The 18,533-nt window shown below is 33.1% G+C and overlaps 4 protein-coding genes across 4 annotated transcripts in view; 2 read left to right on the top strand and 2 right to left on the bottom strand.

Annotated features, from left to right (window-relative positions):
* Positions 1 to 224: 224 nt before the first annotated feature.
* LOC105620611 lies at positions 225 to 2,194 on the bottom strand. Its single transcript, XM_012202101.1, has 5 exons — positions 2,074 to 2,194; positions 1,291 to 1,331; positions 982 to 1,143; positions 690 to 879; positions 225 to 613 (listed from the first exon to the last, which is right to left on the bottom strand). Exons 1-5 carry the CDS (start codon positions 2,192 to 2,194, stop codon positions 225 to 227), a joined length of 903 nt encoding a protein of 300 aa, XP_012057491.1.
* A 17-nt stretch (positions 2,195 to 2,211) lies between these two features.
* Positions 2,212 to 4,733, top strand: LOC105620612. The gene is made up of 8 exons (XM_012202102.1): positions 2,212 to 2,356; positions 2,464 to 3,006; positions 3,085 to 3,278; positions 3,364 to 3,437; positions 3,492 to 3,603; positions 3,733 to 3,795; positions 3,881 to 4,044; positions 4,189 to 4,733. Exons 1-8 carry the CDS (start codon positions 2,212 to 2,214, stop codon positions 4,319 to 4,321), a joined length of 1,428 nt encoding a protein of 475 aa, XP_012057492.1. The 3' UTR covers positions 4,322 to 4,733.
* An 879-nt stretch (positions 4,734 to 5,612) lies between these two features.
* Positions 5,613 to 7,963, bottom strand: LOC105620545 (protein indeterminate-domain 9). Its single transcript, XM_012202037.1, has 3 exons — positions 7,673 to 7,963; positions 7,370 to 7,578; positions 5,613 to 6,753 (listed from the first exon to the last, which is right to left on the bottom strand). The coding sequence occupies exons 1-3, from the start codon at positions 7,961 to 7,963 to the stop codon at positions 5,613 to 5,615; spliced, it is 1,641 nt and encodes a 546-aa protein (XP_012057427.1).
* A 4,119-nt stretch (positions 7,964 to 12,082) lies between these two features.
* The window catches only part of LOC105620547 (calcium-transporting ATPase type 2C member 1), a 7,035-nt gene continuing 584 nt past the window's right edge, over positions 12,083 to 18,533 (top strand). Inside the window, exons 1-12 of the mRNA XM_012202038.1 lie at positions 12,083 to 12,193; positions 14,841 to 15,041; positions 15,151 to 15,240; positions 15,329 to 15,426; positions 15,834 to 16,092; positions 16,176 to 16,512; positions 16,650 to 17,038; positions 17,162 to 17,318; positions 17,414 to 17,584; positions 17,703 to 18,018; positions 18,095 to 18,280; positions 18,363 to 18,510. Coding sequence (XP_012057428.1) covers positions 12,083 to 12,193; positions 14,841 to 15,041; positions 15,151 to 15,240; positions 15,329 to 15,426; positions 15,834 to 16,092; positions 16,176 to 16,512; positions 16,650 to 17,038; positions 17,162 to 17,318; positions 17,414 to 17,584; positions 17,703 to 18,018; positions 18,095 to 18,280; positions 18,363 to 18,510 — 2,463 coding nt within the window. The remainder of the gene's footprint in view (positions 12,194 to 14,840; positions 15,042 to 15,150; positions 15,241 to 15,328; positions 15,427 to 15,833; positions 16,093 to 16,175; positions 16,513 to 16,649; positions 17,039 to 17,161; positions 17,319 to 17,413; positions 17,585 to 17,702; positions 18,019 to 18,094; positions 18,281 to 18,362; positions 18,511 to 18,533) is intronic.

An 18,533-nucleotide genomic window follows, 5' to 3' on the forward strand; every position in this document is an offset into this window, starting at 1 on the left:
AAAAAGCATTCATTTTAACATTCAAATCAATATTTTGAAAATCTATTTCAATTTTATTTTCTAATTTATTCTCGTTTGGGGTATATTTTGATTGCTGACTATTTTTAAATTGTGACGTATTTACTTCTAAATCTGTCATGCATATAACATTTAATAAATATTTTTTCTTCAATCAATCTATTATATCTTATTAAACATATGTACAATCTTCGTAAATTATTACATTAAGATAACACTGGAGGTGAAATTTGATTTGAAAGCTTAATTTTTTTGAAAGTCGGTCCATAATCATAATCTTCCTCTGATTCTGTTGAACTAATATTGATAATTTCACTGTGTTTATATTCGACAGGTAATTCTAATATTTCATCGTCTTCACAAGAGCATACATTTATATCTGATTCTATATCACTCTTCTGAATCCTTGAACGAGATATATCAACATTCAAATCATCATCAATATCACTGACATCATCAGAGACATTATCAACATAATGATGGAAATCTGATAAACATAATGACGTCTCGTTGCTCGATAATTCTAAATTAATGCTACAGTTTGAAGAAATACTGTTTTCATTGACGTTCATTATCTCCTTGAATATTTCTGATTCTGAAATTTTACATGCAGCAATATATGCACATAACTGTCTTAATCATAATATCTTAATCATTTATTATAAACAAACCTGTACTAGTTATTTTAGAGATTAATGAATTCGTATTAGTATCCACACTTGTTAAATTTAGTGAATCACAGTCTGATATTTGAATGTTTAATTTTCCAAATGAAGCAACAAGTTGAGAACGGAATTTTATATATGATTCTACTTTATAAAAGCATATTTTACACAAAATTGCATTATCTATCTCCGATATCTAAAAAAGAGCAATATAATATATATGTATTTACATTAAATTGTCGTATGTATAAACATATATATATAATAAACTAAATATAAATTATTATAAGATATTCACTGTATGACCAGTAATTAATTCGATAGCATCTCTCAGTGTCATATATCCATCAGGTTTCTCATGTGTGTCTTTTTCTTGTAAGTTAAGCAACAATTTGTCATCAAACACATTTCGGTGATTATCATCAGACAACTGTTTACAGGAAATACAATAGATATCCGACTGTAACAAAAACCAATTAAACATCTACATAATTAATCTGTATTTTCTAAATTTTCTTTAGGTATTATATGTCATTTATTAAAAACAATTATTATTTATTCCATGTGAATGATCCTCAATATATTAAAATTAAAAATTTATATTCACCATTTTTCCAAAAGTTATATATTGAATCAATGGGCGTCGTCCTCAAAGTTACAACGTAAATATCGACAGATTATCAATAAGACATAAGAATATATATATATATATATATGAGAATATATATATATATATATATATATATTAATAATTTCCTCTTAAAATGTCAATTTTAAATGAAATATGTCAATCGTTCAAGAGAGAAAGAAAGAGATGCATCGATACTGGTAGCTGAAAAAGAACTGTGTACAATTACAATCACTGATGAAAAAGTCGCACGAGAAAAGGCAAGAAAAACTTCACTCGTTCAATTACATTTTTCTACGTTTCGTATCTTTCCTTTTATTTTAGAAACTAGAAAATAGATCTCCATATCAAACTGTTTCAAGCGTAAACAGCGCATTTAGTTTACGATTACTCCTACTCTATATTTGATCTAAACACGAAGGTCGCGACGGTGTAAACAGTTTATTTATTGTTTAGATTGTCTTTAAGTTAAATATAGGATACAGATCGCCAACTAAACGCATGCTGTACCACTGCGAAGTGCGAAGACCGCGTCGTGAATGATCACAAGCAGAGGGAGCAGAGTGATGGACACACATTAAAGAGCATCGACGAGTGTTGCTGATCGAGCCAACCTAACCTGACACGATCAGCAGGCAGACAGACAGTGACAGACGTGAAGCAAGCGCGTAACTTTTCTCGGAGTTCTCGGCAAAGACGAGCGTCGCAAATGACTCGATCGTAGCGTCGACGCGAATTATGGCGAGCCGTAAGAGGACCGACGGTCCAGATCGTCGGTTGTCGTTGTCTCAACGCCACTTGTGGTCCTCGTCGTCTGACGAAGAGGAGGAGAAGACGACCTCCTCCTGGACGCCCTGCGTAGCGGAGTGTAAGAACTCCTCATCGCTGTCGGGAAACGAAATGGTCTTTCTGCCATTTTCGTCGTCCGATGAGGAGAAAATGGTATCCTCTTCTCGTTGCCAGGATATCCAATCAATGAATAACCCATCGCCGACATCGGACCGTTTCAACAGGAGTCACGTCGACTCCATCGAGCAGTCGACAGGTTAGAATTATCATTACTATTTATTATACCACGCGGACGCTTAGACGCGGGAGATTATTTTTTCTTTTTCTCGTCTGACTGTGGAAGCTAAAAATGATTTTTCACAGGTCAAGATGCATCGTCGCGTCGCGACAACAATCCTTTTAGTTTTAAGGCCTTCTTAAAGAATGGTATGCAGCAAACCAACTATCACAACACCGGGACAAGGCCAAAGGTCTATTCATCCTCTACATTGAGTCCTGGTAACGTCCTTGACAAAGATAATGTTGGCAGCGTGTATTCTGGTCGAAATCCAACGGAACTGCCAGACTTTGTACAGGATCACCTGGTCATTGAACAGTGTTACCTGAATCATGAGAATAGTCAACCAATACTACCTGATGTGGATAATTTGCCGGATTTTGCATTGAACAGTATGGAGCAAAGGCAGTCTCGATTACGAAACGAGACCAAAAAGAACGACTCTGACATCTTGTGCGATGATCTACGATCGTTTGATCTCACTGATACGTTGCACAAAGGCTTACCACACAGAGATCATTCTGCATCAAATACAAAAAATCAAATGCATTCAAATCACTTAGACCTACCTATATTCGAGGATAGACTCAACGAAACTGCACCTATCTTTCCTCGCCCTGAACACAGAGGTATTTTGCTGACATGTTTCAAATTATACAATTATGTTCCTGCTAAGTTTGTGAAGATAAGAGGCATTTTCTTTACAGGATTTCCATTCGATTTGCCATTACCCTTTCCTGATTCCAATCCTAGTATAAATACAACCGCACGAGGCGATCTTCCATCAGGAGGTGAAGCGAATGTTCACAAATCTCTACCAGACTTTTTAAGTGATGGTCCTATACATAGATCTTCAGATTCAGAACCTACAGTGAATATGACAGAATCCACAGAAAGAAGGGTAAGATCGCTGTATAATGCAGCAATCTAATAAATAAGGTATAGAAGAAGTGGAGAGAATCTGAGGATCTTATATATTATTACAGCTTTTGCTCGAGAATGAAAGATTACGTCAACAATTAGAAGCATCTCGAAGGCAACTTAGTGAAAAAATGGAAAGGTAATTATACCTTGCTGGAATAAATTTCAATTTACATCGATCCGTTAATTGCAGAATTCGTTCATTGGAGGCAGAATTGTTATCTAAAAAGGAAGTGGAACATGAAGAAACTGTGCACTTGGAAAAAGCGATGGAACAAGTCGAAGATAATTTAAAACGAAGTACAGTAAGTAATAAAGATAAGGATTTGCAAAGATAAAGATTTCAAGTTGCAAATTGGAATTCTTATATTATATACATATTGATTATATTATGTGCCATTGGGAAACGACAGCATTCTATTTGTATTTCGTAGAAGCGAGCAGTTAATGCTGAAAGTACTGTCACATCATTGAAGAAAGAGATTAAGGTTTTAACAGTTAGTATTGTTTATGCTTGATCAAATATAATGGAACAGAATATAACACGTTTTGATATATCGGCTTGCAAATCTGTTAATTTAGACAGAGATATCTCTACTACGATTGGAGAATAATGAACTTCGAGCTGGTATCTCAGCAGCTGGACAAAGTGAATCGAATGCTAGTGCTGTTAATATGAATCGTACAATTAGAAGGCTTGCGCGAGATTTATTCGCAGCTGCATCGTCGGCTGAAGTATCCCTCAGGTATCTTTAATTATTTGATTACTATCAATTACAAAAAAAAATATATTTGAAACATTTTATAATTAATTTAGAATACTGTCTATTTTAATAAAGAGATGCGTAGTTTTTTCAAATCTAAACAATATTTCGTGTATTTCTTTACAGACAATTAATGTCTGGTGTGGATAATCTAAGAGTGCTCGCATCAACCCTCGAAAATGTGGACAGGATAGAAGACTGGACCAAAGACTTTTTACCTGATTCCGACGAGGATAATGCCACCGGTCCCGCAGTATAATAGAATTTTCTCTCTTTTTCTCTTTCTCTATATATACATATTATATATATATTCGTATTTTCACACTATTCCCCTTTTTCACTTCACCATATATCCCATCAATTTCACTGCGCATCTATTGATGATAAATGATCCATACATTGATCGATTCAACATGTTAATGCATTGCTATGCAATGTATTGATATTTTGAACGCAATGAGAATTTATTATTCAATCATTTCTTGTTATCTATATTCGTTGCAGAATTTTTAATTTCCATCCCTCCTGCTGCCGCCCAGACTAACATCCTAACATAAGATCGCTTCGATTCGAACGTATAAATATATATTATTTATAAAATATTCATGATATTTTTATATTTGTGACAATTTGTAAAATTTATTTAATCGAATCTATGACGATGCAAAGAAGCAGATACATTTCCAACGACGATATCATGACCTTCTTTGATTGAAGAGGAACATATTTTCTTAGTTGTATATTGTATGTGTGAACAAAAAATGCAAATTTAAAAAATTAATCGGAATCTTACATGATATCGCAAAGCTGATAGACATTAAAAATATTCTCCTGTTTTCATCACGCAGCATAGCACGTGATATAAAGCTAGAATATATTTTTTATATATACAAGAGATATCGAGATTCTCTCCTACCGCGTATACGATATGTACACATGAGGCTTTAAATAGACATATATAACAATTATATAACAATTATACATTTAGTCCGATTCCAGTCCATAAATTTACTAATAAGTTCAGATCACAATGTTTGTATATAATGTCGTATATATTTATTTTCGATCGTATGTAGATACATACATGTGAAGTACACTCGAATTGTGTACGATATATGCGTAATACTTTGGTATTGAAAGAAATCAGATATATACATTTCATATACATACATACACACACACACACACACACACACACACACACACACACACACACACATATATATACATATACATACACATGTACATACACATACCATACATATACAAATGTGCAACTACAGATGGATAACATTTATGATACTCGATTTGTCAACTTTTTTTATTTGGTACATTTGGAATAAAATAAATTTCAAATGAAAAAATTGGGAGATGAAGTATAGAAGTTAGAAAATTTCAAAGATACTTATCCTTCGATAAATCGTATTACGAATTTGAAATTAATACTTTTTTAACATTGTAGCATTAAATGATAAAAATGAATATTTCAAAAAATACAATAAAAATATGAAGAGTAACTTATTGAACTTGCAGTGAAAAAAGAACATATCTTATTCAAGTCCCTCGAAAATACTAAGTAAATCGGTCTGTGTTTCGGTATGACTCGTTTGTGTATTTAACCAGGATCTACAGGCTCCAGTGGGAATGTTGCAATCGGTTCCGCAAATTAGGGATTTTGTTTGAGTTTCGGTAGAAACTGTAGTGTCGTCGTGCGACCAAGCAGTCTGAGTCTGTATATTGGATAGCCCTAAATCGGAAGACAGCATTTTATCGCATGTTTGAGTGTACGTGTTGCTGTATAGCAGTTGCTCCATGTTGTCTAGATTATCTGTAGTTTGCGTTTCAATGTTTGAACTTAAAGCAAACGGTCTCGACCCGAAAGATTCAGAATAAAAATATGAAGGGGAAAAGGCTTGTTCGGTTTGCGTTTCTATACTGCTAAATCTGTCTTCGAATGTCTTAGTGGTTAGCATAAGATCTGCCTGAGACATCCCATCGGTCGAAGCGAAAGAATATCCTTCAACTGCTGACGTGTCCTCGACATAAGGCAAAGTCATTAAAGCCACTGTACTTTTCGGTACGCATTGTATTAAAGGATTATGATTGTGATTGTAGAATGTATCAAATTCCGTCTGAGTCACGCTATCATTAAATGCCTCGAATATATCTTTTTCTGGTATCGTTTGCGTGCCTGAAGTATTCTTTTCCTCCCAGAAATCCTGCAAGCCCACGTCATGACGAAGCGGCAGCGGACTAGCCGGAAATAAATTGGTCGATGCGAAATTATTACCGAGATTAAGATCCTCTTTTAGCAATGTCTGTTCTGATTGTTTCGATAATGCGCGACACTTTCCACCACGTTTGTTTATCTTTGGCAATTCTCTGTTTGCTTGTGGTGTTTGTGTTTCTATTGATTTTCCGGAGATTTTCTCTTTAGAAAAATGATTGGTTTGTGTTTGCTGAGATATACGACGTTTCGTATTGTGTACATTGTTATTGTTGAATTTTAATGGGCTCGGTCTCTTGCTTCTTTTATAATCGTCTGTTTGTACTCCGACATCGGATGTATTTTTTATCGTATTAATATTTTCGCTATTCTTTCCAGATTTATCTGGATTGGGTAGTATCGAGACAGGTTTACCTATAATTTTCCTTGGTAAGATAATTTGCGTTGTCTTGGAGTTGGTATGTCTGCAAAGATATTATAAATATATCAGTAAATTTTCTATTCAATTACAATTATGATAATCATGCCTAGTGATAGGTATTCAATCATATCTCTTACGAATTTTCAATTAATTTAATCATTGCTCTGCAACATTTCGAATATTATTCGAAACTGTATATCCTTGAAAGTCTTCATAGATCTTGATAAATCTTGAAAGTCTTGATAGTCTTAAAATTTGATAATTCTTGATTTCTTCGATTAAAAAAACATTTGTTTAAATTAAAGAAATTTGCGCATTGCTATACAATTAAAGAAAACTTTCTGTGATTTGAACCTCATTTCTTGAAATCAAGTAAATTTTTATTTTCGTCAAATGTATTTTCACTTTAATTTAAAAAGAAATTATTTTTTAATTGTTTAAATTTATTAAAATATTCAAGACATTCGAGATTTTTCAAGACATTCAAGACTTTTCAAGATATTCAAGACTTCTCAAGACATTTAAGATTGTATGATTTCGAATCATATTTTAATTAATTCGAATTTTTCATATTCATATTCGAACTAATTCAAAGCATCTTAATGATATCCATCACTAATCATGCCATTACTAAAAATGCGCAATGTGAATAAACATACCGTGAATTTTTATAATTTTCTGTTACAGTGTGCAAAGATCGCTTTGCGTGCGTAAGCAACGCTTCATATGTGACGTAAGTCTTTGAGCAGGAACATGTGAATTCTATGCCACAAACTCTTGTATGTCCGTTTTTAGCGGATTCAGTGGAAAAACTCTTGCCGCAGCGACTACACGCATAATTTTTTTCTGCGTGTACCTTCAAATAATGCTGGAAAAGATATAATATAGCGTTATTAATATATTCTTAAAATTGATCTCCCAATTTTTTGTCATTATCATATGAAATATCGAAATATACATACCTGCTTCAAGTATTTCATGGTGCTAAAGTATCTCTGAGAATTAACAGCGTAGATACACGACTGTATTGGGCAATGATAGTGTGCATTTTCCTTTGCAATTTTATCTAACTTTTTATGTTGGTGCACCTTAAGATCATGTAGCCGGTAACGTGGCTCGTTTCTGAAAACAAGCCCACATTGCTCACATTTGACATTATTATTTATTATGCTCAGCTCTTCCGGCGATGGACAGATCATCTTCACAGATGATGATACGCTGCTTTCAGCCGATCTATTAGGGCTCCTCGACATTGCAGGTTATCTTATCACATGATTTCACATAAACTCTCACGATATATTTGTCGATTCAGCAATATACAAAAAATACTTGGTATGTTGTCACTTTTACTCCTTTTTTTCTCATCTCATTTAGCATGATGTCTTTTTGATTTATAGTATCTATAATATAAAAGACATATATATTAAAGACATGTATAATGTATTAAAAATGTACTTAATTTTTTCTAAAATGCAACAAGTATTCCAAAATACTTATTATTTTTTTTATGTATAAAATCTTACATATATTCATTGTTTGGAAAGCTGTTTCTTATACGTCTCTTGTCAAACTGAAGATATTGATACAATTCCAGATATCGTATATATAGTTGGAGTTATCCAGGCTTATCTCAGCTGTTTGAAACCATCTTGAAGCCAGTAAGAAATTCGGAATTAGAATAGCGACACAATTATCGCTTTTGTTCCGCACGCTTTTAAGTATCCCTCAGCCCTTAGCCTGTCAGCGCGGCGCTACTTGTCGCGAGCCGGGAATGAATCCTCCTTTGCGCCCGGCTCGGTCTCGGTACGTCTCACGTCTCGCTCATCGGGCCGGTTGGGTCGATCGACCTTCCGAGTTCCGTGTTCCGTCCGCGAAGAGCAGCGGCGGTGGCAAGTGCTCGAGAGACGTGTGCGACGAAAGTGGACCGCGGCCGAATTCGCGAGAGCAACATACTGACTCAGTGCGTTCCACCACTCGTACGGAGGACGTGCGTGCGTGCATCGAATGTATGTTTAACAATTTTCTTTTTGAAACTGCATAATAGATCTGTGTCGGGACTGATTCCCTCACAATTCTTGTCTATCAATGAGCACGAGAACTGACAATCCACGAGCTGTCACACGGTAAAGTAAACGTCGACAGTTGCGTTTCCGGAAATTTTAATAGATCACCGTGTATACGACATACACCACGTACGTTACACGGTCGTATTATTGATTTTTACCTGACAAGAGAAACGTGTAATCGCAGTCGTACCTACATGTATGTCGCGAGTCGCAACTCAATACATGTAGCTGTCCAAGTTTTGCAATCGACTTCTATCAACATCTCGGAAATTTCTAGACTCCAACTGTCCGGTACTCTAATGTATATGTACAGAATTGATTGCTCCGATGTTTTTAATTGTGCTTTTCCGTAACGTTCCTCTTTCTTTTATTCTGCTCGATGAAGCTCGAGTGAGGGTTGAATTTCACAGGGAATATTAATTCTGTCAATATCGGACAATCATAGTTGTCTCTATTACTGTTTGCATTGTAGTTGAGAAACTGCGACCTAGAAAAAAAATGAAATTATTTAAAAGATAATCAGCTTAAGATTATCATAATTCAATTGTCATATGAAGAATTTATTTCAATTGCTAATTGACAATTTGTCAGGCCATCAAAATATTGAAATCTTTTCCTATCATTTTTCTATGCAAATACTAATCAACTTTTTTGGAACTGTTTTTTATATCTCGATAATCTTTGATAAAAAACTTGCTATTGCAAAATAAATATGGAAATAAAATTTTTTAAATTTTCTCTTCGAAAGATTTCAAATCATTTTAATACGTTCAAATCATTTTAATAACAAAATTAGTATTTATTTTATTAAATTACTTATATCTTAAGATTTTTGCATCATATAATGGCGTAAAATGTTATACAAAGCTTTAATAAAGCAATAAAACTAATATATTCATTGTGCCAATCTATACGACCGTCGTCGTGGTCATTGCATTGTTTTTTTTAGAGTTGCACCAATAGAGCGATCATGAATTTAACGTTATCAAAGCTCTATCCGTAGTTGTTAAGATTAAGAAAGTGTTATCAATTAAATATATTTTTTAGTTAGATTCGTTCTGTTTTTTTCAGATACAAGATTTAATTAATAATAATAAATTTTATTGTATTAGCACATTAATTAAAATAATAGAAATATAAAAATATAATATAAATCTGTAATTAATAACTTATTTGTATATAAATTCATAACTTTGTCATTTATTTATAATAAGTAACATGTAAAGTACTCTAATTAATTTTAAAACTTTGATTTTTTATTGTTTAACTTGTTATCTCAATGGGAGATTATTAATTTTTATGAAAGTCTTCGATTTCAATTGCACTTTATTATTTTTTCAACAAGTATTTGATAAATAGAAATTATTTCTGTAATTTCTCGTTTCGAAAATATTTACATGATTCTGTGATAACAAATAATTCTGTGATAATAAAATAATTCACACTATTAGAAAAAAATATTTATAAGTGACGCGTCACAAGTTATCCATAAAAAAATTAACTTTAGAACTTCGAAGAATATGCGTTATAATTATTGTTAGTGGAAACGAATAAAACTCGATTTGCCGTTAGCAAACATCGCATCAGTTGTCACTGATCGATAGCGTATGCTCAAACATTTCAAATGTACTTGCCTTTCCTGTATTATTAAGATGCTTTGACATTTTACTCCATTATAATGTTTAGAACGTTTGTATATAATAATTTCGGAATTTATTAATTCGAATTAAATTCTAACAAAAATTTACCATAAAAAAACAATATTTATAGTGACACGTGAATTATTATTTAATTAGCCATAAAAAAAATTAATTTCATTGTTGAAAAATATGCGTTATAATTATTGTTGGTGAAAACGAATAAAACAGCTGCTCGATGTACTGTCAAGTATCAGCAAATATCGTGTCAATTATTACTGATCGATCGTGTATGCCCAAATATTTCAAATATGTTTGAAATATTTTCAAACAATTAAAAATATTGTCTTTCATGTATTATTAAGATGACATTTTACTTCATTTTATTTCACACTTGCAAAAATAGCACATGTCATAAATATCTAGATAAGAAATATCTAAAAAGCGACTCATTTTGGCATAAATTGCAAACGGTTCATCATATTGACATAATTATTAAACATGTTGCTATGTTAGGTATATGTATGTACTTTGGTGTTTGTCTTTTTATTCTGAAAAAAGTTATGCAAGTCTTCAGTGCGCGTATTCTTGGGAAACTGTTTACGACAAAAACTTAATCACCTTGTCGACTAAAATATCTCAGTGTGTTCCTTGTATTTAATTTCAAAATTAAACATTGGGATGACAGGAGCCAATTAGATGAGAGCTATGATTTAGTATCTGTGAAAATTTTTATGAATAAAAGGAGATGTATGATATAGATCAGATCTGTCCAATTTGAGCTTCGGAACTAAAACGTAAAACCATCGATGTAAAAAAATTCAAGATTGTTGTAAGATTTTTTAGGAATAATAAAGTGTTGATAAGCGTCACTTAAATGCGTATTTATAATCCCTGAAATCTTACCTACATTGAATTTTTTTCCATCGATGGCTTTGCTTCAGAGCTCAAATTGGATACGGGAGGATTTGACATAGATATTCATCTATGTCAAATCCTCCCGTATCCAATTTGTCAATAAAAATGATATAATATATATATAATAAAAATAGAGAGAGTCTTATATGTTAAAAAAAGTGTAATTTTAGAAAGTGTAATTTAGAAATTAATATTGGCCCTTGATTTTTGTTAATAAAAATAAAAATTCGGCTAGATCCCGAAATAAAATTATCGATATCATTAACAATATTCGACACGTAAAATATAATAAAATGATCAACGACAAGAAATGCTTAGTTCGTCACACTGTCAGTCAGTACTTAAATATGCAAAGTTTGCTAAAAATTTATGTAGACCTGGATCATTCCACAAGATCGTTTCCTTTGCATAACTAAATTGCAATAAAATAGACTCAGGAGGAAGAATGTCAGTCATGTGTACTAAAATCGCTATTTGGTTTGGTTGCATTCATACAGAGACATAAGAGAGGAAGACAATACACCATAACGTTTCCATTTTTCCTGGTAAACGAGATTAGAAGAGACATAGAAATATAGAAAGAGAAAAGAAGTAAGAAGAGAAGAGGTGAATCAATAGCACAAGATTTTGATGATATCCCATCAATTGGTGCTTTCATCTCCGGCGTCAAGCCATATTTTCTGTTCCTGTTCTCTTTAGAAAAACGGAATATTATCGGAAGGGGTGCTGAGAGAAACTACTCTTTTCCGCGATGAGAGACACCGGTAACCAGGCCAAGTATGAGCAGCTCTTAGACGACGCTGGTCTCGAAATTCGCAACGACGACAAGGAACATAATGAAGAAAATACGACACTAGATGAGGTAAGTTCAACGGTAGATTAGAATATTTTCCAGTTCTGAACAATGATCAGGAATATGTTCTTCATACATGCATGCAGAAATTTTAGTTGTATTCATCAGTATTTGTAATCAATATTTAAATTTAATTCTCTGTCAGCAGTTAGAATCTTTAAAGATATCTTGATACTGATATTTTGATTGACTTATGATAAATTTAAATCTGTATAGATAAATTTAAATCTGTAAAAATAAGTAAAATACAATATCTAACTTTTATGACATAGTTAATAAAAAGCTTTGACAAATATATCAGAATTTATATTTATATTATATTATATTTATGATTTTTATATAATGAAATAATGAAAAATTTGCTCGAAGATTATTCTTTATTGCTGACAGAAGAGCTAAAATTCATATTGCTGACAAAGAATTAAAACTTGATGTGACCTGATGTTTATTGATATTATAGTTGTAAGATATGCCAAAAAATATACATTCGGCATATTTCAATGAATACTTTGAGAATTTTCTTTAATTGAAAAAGAAAGTTTAAACAACATACTCAGCTGCTGTGTATTTATTTTAATGTCTTTAAATTCATTCCTTGAAGGATACTGTATATGTGTGAATCATTTGATATACGTACTTTCTGTGTGCACGCACAATTATTACAATTATTTTACTAGTACAATTATTTTACACAACTGGATAAAAAATTAGACGAAATGTGCGATTTCCGATATATCTGTAAAATCCATTCAAGTTATCATGGAAGTTAAGTCAAAAATATATCAAACTGAAGCAAGTTGTTTCACTTTCGCGTCATCGTGCTCCAATATCTCATTTTTCTCGATCCTAGTTTTCGATATTTAAATTTGAAACTTATTTCAGTATGATTGATCTGTTCCTCGTGGCTGAACTTTTTACACTTTTCATCCTTTTCCTTTTTGCCTCATAGTGTAGCTATAAAAAAAAACTTTTGGTTGTTCTTCCAGCAAGGGCGCGAAATTTGATTCCTGTAATCTGCTGTAACCTCTCTGAATAATTCCAGTGATTTTCCAAGAGTGTTGAAAACTGAAAGATGAATATTTCAATTTTCTTTTAACGTCCCACTTAATTATTCCAGAAAGAAAGATAATTGTTATAAAAATAAAGAAGACAATAATGAATGAATAATCAGAATTGAAAATCGTGGATTATGATACATGCTTACGTAAGTGAAACTCATATGTTACAAGGAAATTCTCGTTATATTATACGTAAACTGCAAGGACACGAAAATGAGAGCATTGCAATAAATTGCAAGGATTAATACGACTAATGATACATGTATATAATGACGTCAAGTATCACATTCATTTGATCGGTAAATAATGGCCTGTATCTCGAAAAAATGTTTAAACAACACATTAACGTTATTAAACCTATTCTTCTTAACACCTTCTTTATTTTATCTTCTTTTTCACATTTGCAGCAAAATGTAAGTCTTGTTTCAAGTGAAAAAATACAACCACACGTTTGCACTGTGCAATAATATGTCACGTAAATAAATGGACAGAAATTCATGATACATAAATTGTAATGAAACACAAGTTCCTGAAATTTCGTTAAAATTATTCCACGTTTTGGAACATTTCAGCGACATTGCTGAAAATTTACTGAAACTTCACTGAAAGTGAATTTTTCAGTTAACATACTGAAAAATCACTGAATTCAATCGAAATTTTTCTGAAATTTTGTCGAAAATGAATTTTTCAGCTAAAAATCACTGAAATTAAACTGAAATTAAACTTTTTTAAAATACCGAAATTTTGTTGAAAAGTATTCTAAAACGTGGAATAATTTCAGCAATATTTTTCCACCAGAAGTGACACTGTATTTATCTGGATCAAATCTTATTATTCATTTCCCTTCCAGTAAAAAATCTAGTTTTTGACTTTTTATTCATTATCTTTCGGATATTGGAAATTTGTGACGTACGTGAAGACTTGATCTCTTGACTTGACACGAGTGTGACACGACGCGACATTGCAAGAAATCGGAATGATGGAGTGTATACAGAGTTCGGCAAAAGAAAGAAAATGAAATACGATCATCCATTGATTCTGTCGACAATCCACTGATAGCTGATACAGATGCGTCTCACAATTCATAACTGTCTCGCATCCCTCGTGAGTCCGCGTTGATCCGCGTCGCGCGATCCCTTTTACGTGGTGAGATTGTGTCGAAAGTGATCGCATTTTCCTATTTATTTGATATGCTGCACTCGACTATTTTATGATCTGTCCGTATGTCCGATCGTGTCTAATCGTTACTTTGATATCCGTTTGAAAATGCATTGACAGATTGACTGGACCGCTGTCGTCACGAGGTTAATGTTCGAACGTTCATTATTTTGTCACAACATACATTTTTATTAATCGAATTTTAACCAATAACTTTTCTGTTTTTATTTATTGCTGACTCCATTTTTTTTCCATCAGTCGAACGTTCTGCCCGGCGTATTTTTGCACAATTTTAACAATGAGATAGTGCACAAGGTAAACAATTTAGTCCAATTTGGTGCTATTGATAAGATGGCGAAAAACAGCGAAAAAATGCGATGACGTGTGCTGATAGTACTTCAATACACACCTAAGTATTTTTATGTGACAATGATTTTCAGGATAAAAGACAAAATTGTGAAATGTGGTTGACAACCGCTGAATCGGCTAGTCTGGGAGCAGAGGAAGTAGCAGCTAGATTACACGTGGATGTACGAACAGGACTCAGATGGCAAGAGGCTGATCATAGAAGGCAATTAACAGGTTTCAATGAGTTCACTGTAAAGGAAGAAGATCCACCATGGAAAAAATATATCGAACAGGTATGTGTTTCTTGTTGTAACAGGTCTCATACAGATATTAGTAACAACATATAATACAATTTAATTATATTTGTACACGATCTCAATTGAATTTATATTCTTTTTTCAGTTTAAGAATCCATTGATTCTTCTTCTACTTGCCTCTGCATTTGTCAGCGTATGTATGAAGCAATTCGACGACGCTGTCAGTATTACTGTAGTAAGTAGACTTACACATGCATGTCCATTGATCTCATGAATTTTGGTAAGTATTATCTAACTTAAGTGTGCGATATGTTCTTTTATAGGCTATCATAATAGTGGTGACAGTTGCATTTGTACAAGAATATCGATCAGAGAAATCTTTAGAAGAATTGAATAAATTGGTACCACCAATATGCCACTGGTAAATAGATTTATGCTTTTTATTAAATGCCTCATTAATCATACGCTATATAATAACGATGAATATTAGTCCAATGTTGAGGCAGCATGTATCTAAATTTACAATTCTTTAGAAGTATGGTCCTTGGAGGATATACTAATCCTTTATACGTGCAGCATTCCTTTCCCTTCTTAGTGAAGAAGATATAATATGTCGTTGCACTCTATAGAAGGTGAAACTTACTTCTCTGAAATTTCGTAAAGTCCTCTATACTTAACAATTAAAGAAATCCCGACTAAGAATAATTGTCAAAACATTCTTCATGAAATTTTTAACTTTGTTAACATTTTTTTTTTTAATTTTCTTAATTTTACTTAATTGTTAAGATACTTTTATATTACTATTATGTCCTGATATTTTGTTTTCAGCTTAAGAGAGAGCCGTGTAGAGACATTTCTTGCACGTAATTTAGTTCCTGGTGATATAGTATATTTAAATATTGGAGATAGAGTACCTGCCGATATCAGAATATTTGAAGCTATAGATCTGGCGATTGATGAGAGTAGCTTTACTGGAGAGACCGAACCGGCGCAAAAGTCGACAGCCCCTTTGCTTAAGACTAATGGATTGACGTCAAAGAGAAATATTGCCTTCATGGGCACTTTAGTACGATGCGGGAATGGCAAGGTAAATTCTATTCAAACTATATTTAAAATTCTTGAGAATGGTTGCGCTACTATCAACTTATGTTATAATATCGCGCGATACAGGGAATTGTAGTGAATACGGGAGAAAAGAGTGAATTTGGGGAGGTTTTCTCGATGATGCAGGCTGAGGAGGCACCAAAGACTCCACTACAGCGAAGCATGGACATTTTAGGTACTCAGCTGTCCTTCTATTCGTTCTGCATTATCGGTATCATTATGCTGCTGGGCTGGATCCAAGGTAAGGCTATCCTTGAGATGTTTACCATTGGTGTAAGCTTGGCAGTAGCGGCTATACCGGAAGGCTTACCTATCGTCGTCACTGTGACACTGGCATTGGGAGTGATGAGAATGGTTAAGAGAAAAGCTATTGTAAAGAAGTTACCAACCGTTGAGACTCTCGGTAGGTTAACAAAAATATGAAATATTTATTTTATTCAAGTTGTTTTTCTTATTAATTTAATTTATCTATCAAAATATATTTTTTTAATCTCTTATCTAAAACTTCAAACGTAAGAAGAGAGCTTATTTTCTTTTTAGGTTGCGTAAATGTAATATGTTCTGATAAAACCGGCACAATTACAAAGAACGAGATGACCGCTACGATTCTCGTTACATCGGAAGGTTACATCGCGGATGTTACTGGAGCGGGATATAACGGGATGGGAGAAATACACATACGGAAGTGTGATAATCCTGATCTTGCACATGCTGCTATCAGTAACATGCTGGAAATAGGTTGCGTTTGTAACAACGCTATCATACAAAATGATATTCTGTTGGGACAACCAACGGAAGGCGCGCTGATAGCAGTGGCAATGAAATTCGGAATGTATGGTGTCGCTGATAGATATTTGCGATTGCAAGAATATCCATTTTCTTCTGAGCAAAAAATGATGGCTGTGAAATGTACACCCAAGTTTGGCGAGGTAAATTTCAATGAAGCAAAAGGTCGTATTAGTTATTTAAATGAAGCAAAGGATCACATTATTCTTACTTATAGATTTTTATGTTGGAATGTTAAATACGTATGCTATAATTCTATATTTCAGAATAGACAGGAAATATACTTTGTGAAAGGTGCTTTGGAGAAAATCTTACCACAATGTACAAAATATTATGAGAACGGTCAAGTGTATCCCCTTAGTCAAAAGAAAGATCAGGAATTCTTGACAGAAGCATATGATATTGGTCAACAAGGATTGAGAGGTATTATTATTTTTTTCACAAACTATAATAAATGGATAATAAATTTAAGAATTATATTTTTCTGTAATTACCAATTTGGTTATTTATGTATACAGTGATTGGTCTGGCACGTGGTTCTTCGTTACAAGATTTAATTTATGTTGGCTTGGTTGGTATTTGTGATCCACCAAGACCGTATGTACGCGAATCTATCAGCATTTTAATAAATAGTGGCGTTAAAGTGAAGATGGTGACTGGTGATGCTAAGGAAACTGCAGCTGCAATAGGTATATAAATAAATAGTATATAAATAAATAGTATATCATGTGTAAAAAGTTTACATTTTTTAATACAATGGATATAATTTTTTATGATTAAAGTTATAAAAATTTAATAATTTTTTAGCTAGCATGATTGGCTTGGACACACTTCATAGTCGATTGCTTTCGGGAGACGAGATCGATATGATGTCCGAACATCAATTGGAACAGTGCATTAATAGTGTTAGTGTATTTTATCGAGTAACACCAAAGCACAAACTTTGTATTGTAAAGGCCTTACAGAGGAATGGTAACATAGTAGGTATGACTGGTGACGGCGTAAACGATGGAGTTGCATTGAAAAAGGCCGATATAGGCATCGCCATGGGTAAAAATGGCACTGATGTATGTAAAGAAGCGGCCGACATGATCTTGGTTGACGATGATTTTGGAACTATTATGTAACTAATATATTTGCTAACAATTTTAACGTATGTGAATCTGTGATTATAATCTTTATCTATTATATGATTTTAGCGCAGCGATCGAAGAGGGAAAGGGAATCTTTCACAACATTCGCAATTTTGTCAGATTTCAGTTGAGTACTAGCATAGCTGCGCTTTCTCTGATTGCTCTTGCAACATTGATGAGTATACCGAATCCTTTGAATGCTATGCAAATACTATGGATCAACATCATTATGGATGGACCACCTGCTCAAAGGTAAGTTAAATAAATAATTTTAATTTAACGTTTTATTAAATATTTACTACACACAGTATGTTCAATTTTCTTCTGTATACAGTCTTGGAGTAGAACCGGTTGACAAGGATGTTTTGAAGCAAAAGCCACGAAATACAAAGGAGCCAATGATCACGCGTCATCTCATAATTAACGTCTTATTATCCGCTAGCATCATTATTCTTGGTACTTTATGGGTATACAATAGAGAGGTAATATTTTTAAATCAGTTTTT

Source organism: Atta cephalotes, assembly GCF_000143395.1.
Source record: "Atta cephalotes unplaced genomic scaffold scaffold00027, whole genome shotgun sequence".
In the NCBI taxonomy this organism is placed as follows: Eukaryota; Metazoa; Arthropoda; class Insecta; order Hymenoptera; family Formicidae; genus Atta; species Atta cephalotes.